Source organism: Macadamia integrifolia, unplaced genomic scaffold, assembly GCF_013358625.1.
Source record: "Macadamia integrifolia cultivar HAES 741 unplaced genomic scaffold, SCU_Mint_v3 scaffold2733, whole genome shotgun sequence".
NCBI classification, from domain to species: domain Eukaryota; kingdom Viridiplantae; phylum Streptophyta; class Magnoliopsida; order Proteales; family Proteaceae; genus Macadamia; species Macadamia integrifolia.
The window spans coordinates 1-3,816 of NW_024868922.1; the positions used below are offsets into that span (position 1 = coordinate 1).

Below are 3,816 nucleotides of genomic sequence, written 5' to 3' on the forward strand. Positions count from 1 at the left end.
GGCATCCTTTCCATCTAAGCCATATCAGTTTTGAGAAATAAGGCATGAAGTCTGAAGCAAAGTGTGCATAATCAACTTGGTGTAACTTAAGTTAAGTCATTTTAGTAAATCCTTCACTCATCAAATAGCATTGGTTTCTTGAACTACCTCCGAAGTCAATGCAGAGCCCTTCCAACTTTATCCGTTCCCTAAAGCAAAGAATTTAAAATAAGTACATAAAATAAAAAATTTGACAAGTAAGAAATTTTTTCATGCTCATAGAATTTGGTCAACTCTTGTGCTCTATGGAGCACTTGTCAAAAATTGGACCTGGTGAGAGCCAACATTGTAAAGGACCTCCACCAATCTTATTCGTGAAATCTTAACCCAAAATGAGCATGTTATATGGCCCAATTGTGCATCCAGGGTGGGAAAATCCGCAAAAATGCTATTAGACAATGAGGATCTGTGGCATTTTCAGATGTTACTTTGAAAAATATTTCATCTATATGCTCATATAGGGCTGAAAATTCACCATTGAAATGAGTGCAGGATCCTCTACAACGTGGATCCCACGACATCTACTATTACTATGCAACAACAAGTTCACCAACCTCCATGACATTTCAGTTTAAAAAAAGAAACCTATATGGCTATAGTCATACATCAAATTTATGAAACCTTAAACAATGAACCAATGTGTTCTAGGTATTAGGTCCATCATACTTTATCTCTTAATAGCAAGTGCCTTCAATGAAAGTATATGGGAAACATCACCAATAATTGGAAGCATAAAATAAAGTGTACTGAACATTTATTGAGTACCTACCGTATGTTTCTCCAGCACATACAAGGCTTCCTCTTGAGACCACAACCTACTATGCCTTCCGGGGACCTTAGGGTTTTCTTGACGAATGATTTCCTTTTCAAGATCTCTAAGTAGATCATGCATCTTTAGTTCATCATTTTCACCAATCTTCACCAAAGACGTTTGACAGAGAACCTTAATTCCTTTGTCGGGGTAATACTTATGTTGTTTCCATATCCAACAGGCAATATTTTTATCCATTCCATTGAAAAAGCATGCAATATCAAGAAAAATCTGTTGCTCACAATACATTAATCCATCAAAACCTATTTTCAACTTTTCCAATACTTCAGCATCAAGAAAATGATTTTGCAGCATTTCCAGTATATCTTGCCAAAATAATTTTTCCATGCCAAATAAACTTGAACCTATAACCTCAAGAGCCAGGGGAAGCCCTCTAGTTTCCTTAACGATGTCTTTTGAGAGATCTAGATATTCCTCTGGTATTTGGTCCCTTTTGAAAGCACGCCTGGAAAATAGTTGAAGAGATTGATTTGCATCCATTTCAGGGGGTTCATATCTCTCAACCACTGCATGATGAAATAAGAGATACTCATTTCTTGTTGTGATTATAATCCTACTACCCGAACCAAACCAATCACACTTCCCAACTAATCTATCTAATTGAGATTTTTCATCCACATCATCAAGAATGATTAGAACTTCCTTTCTGCAAAGTCATTCTTTTATCATAACAGTTCCTGTGTCTTCACTAGTGATTTTAAATCTTACTCCTTTCAATATGTCAGAAAGAAGTCAATGTTGCAAATAGATAAGTGAAGTATCTCGAACATTTTCAAGAAAATTACATCCTTCAAAGTGATGCAAGATTTCATTATAGACAACCTTAGCGATAGTTGTCATGCCAATCCCACCTAGTCCCCATACTCCCACAATCTTTACATCATCAGATTTAAAGTTTAATAAGTTCATCACTTTTTCTACATGAGATTGGATTCCAACTAGGTCATCAGAAACAATCAGGGAGTCTTTTTCCAATTCAGTGGAAACTGTAGCAATGACTAATTTTACTAATGTCCTTCATTCCTGTCCAATTCAAATCAACAAAATAAGAAGTTGGAGAAAAAATTAAAATTAAAATAGAAGAAAGGAACCAAAAAAATTTACTTGGATGAAACCATAATTAAGCTAACAATAGGGAGTGGTTGGACTTAGCCTCCTCCGATTTCCTTCAAAACCCGTCCCTTCAATTTCCCAACCTCTGTCAGAGCCTTTTTCCACTCGTCAATGATCCCCTGATCGACACGCTTGTTGTGTTCCTGAAGAGCCTCCGCATAGGTCCCAGTGTGGTGACGGACGTCGGCGGGATCAACATGGTAGAAGACGGGCAGGACATGTTGATTCATGGTTTTCCTGCATTCAACGATCTTGACGAGCTCCTTAAGGCACCATTTGCTAGAAGTGTAATTCTTCGAAAAGATGGGAATAGAGATGCTGGACTGCTGGATCGCAGAGAGTAGGTCTGGGCCGATCTCCTCCCCGGTGCGGAGTTGAACGTCGTCCATGAAGGTATGAATTCCGGCAGCATCCAAAGCATTGTAGAGGTGGCTGGTAAAGGTGTTGCGAGTATCTATACCCCTGAAGCTGAGGAATACATCATCATAACTCCGACCAGATGAGGAGGAGGAGGTGGACGGAGATCGTCAGGGTGACCTACTCCGAAAGACGAGAGTTTTCTTTTCATTGCAAAATCTTTTTCTAACTAATCAATCTTCACTCTTCAATGGAAACCTTTCTCCGCTCCCCTTCCCTTTCCTAGCTTCTAATTCTTGAGCACCCCAACATCAAACCCAGAATCTTGAGAGCAAACGTAACTGGTACGACAGTAGTCAGGCTTCTCGCCGCCTAAATTAAGCCCCACACCGGTTCGGCCCGAATTATTCGCGTTTTAAATTCAAATTAGTAAAATTCACGTTTTTTACCGAATTTTATTTTTAATTCGGATTCGATCAGAATTTTTGATTTAATTCAAAAAAATTTGGTTCAGCTGAATTATTCGGCCGAATTGCTAACTAGGGATATATCTCGACAGCTCTGCTACTTTTCTTTTTGTGTTTTTGATAAGACGCTCTGCTACCCTTCACTCCGGTGTAAGTTTGGCACCAGCCCTCCCTGAAGTTAAAATTTACGCCCTTTGAGGGCAGGTCAGGGTTGAAAAACACTAATCTTCGGGTTAAGGTTAAGTCAAACTTAGATTGAGGCCTAAGATCGATTCAATTCAGCATCGATTTTAACCATGATTTATGTAATATAATTTAGGGCTATTAGCTTATCATTTTTTTTAATAATAGAATTTAGGTCATTAAATTCTTATGATTAGGTGTTCTAAACATCTATTATTATGTTGCATTTCATAATTTTAGTTGTATATTAATCATTTGATTTATTGGTTTTTTTTTTCAATGTATAAGATACATAACAAAAACAAAGTCAAACAATGTTGGCTTGACCTTAACAAAAATCAAGGTCAATTAGGGTCAACCTGATCCAATTAAATCAATTAGGCTTGAGTTGACTTGACATGAGTCCTCCAGCAAGATAGGACCTAAAAATCCATTAAGATTGAATTGAACCTGAATTAAATTTTAGGAACTAGGTTCGAACTGGATTTGCTTTCACCATAGTGTCATGAAAGCATCTTTTCTTGTAGTGTTTCAACTATTTAAGAAGTTCTAGCATTTTATTATAATGTCATGTTTGTTGGAAAATGACATTTGTATATAATATATACAGTAATGAATTGATCTAATTTTAAAATACACAGTAGGTAAACAATTTTTTTTTAAATATATATTTAAGAAAAAAAAAAGATTAATTATAAAAGATACACCAAAGTGTCATACTCTGGGTTACAAAAAGTAGTGTTAATACGCCTACTCATCGCACTAAGGGCTAGACATCCAAAAAAATAGGGATTATGCTCGAAGGCCATGAAATGAATGTAAGGT

General features: G+C 36.7%; 1 protein-coding gene across 1 annotated transcript; it reads right to left on the reverse strand.

The window, feature by feature from the left end:
• Window positions 1-808: 808 nt before the first annotated feature.
• Window positions 809-2,373, reverse strand: LOC122067147 (disease resistance protein L6-like; the record flags this gene model as incomplete). Its single annotated transcript, XM_042630991.1, has 3 exons — window positions 2,047-2,373; window positions 1,657-1,744; window positions 809-1,377 (listed from the first exon to the last, which is right to left on the reverse strand). Coding segments are annotated over exons 1-3 (984 nt in total), but the record flags the coding sequence as incomplete, so codon positions are not given.
• Between the last annotated feature and the right edge of the window lie 1,443 nt (window positions 2,374-3,816).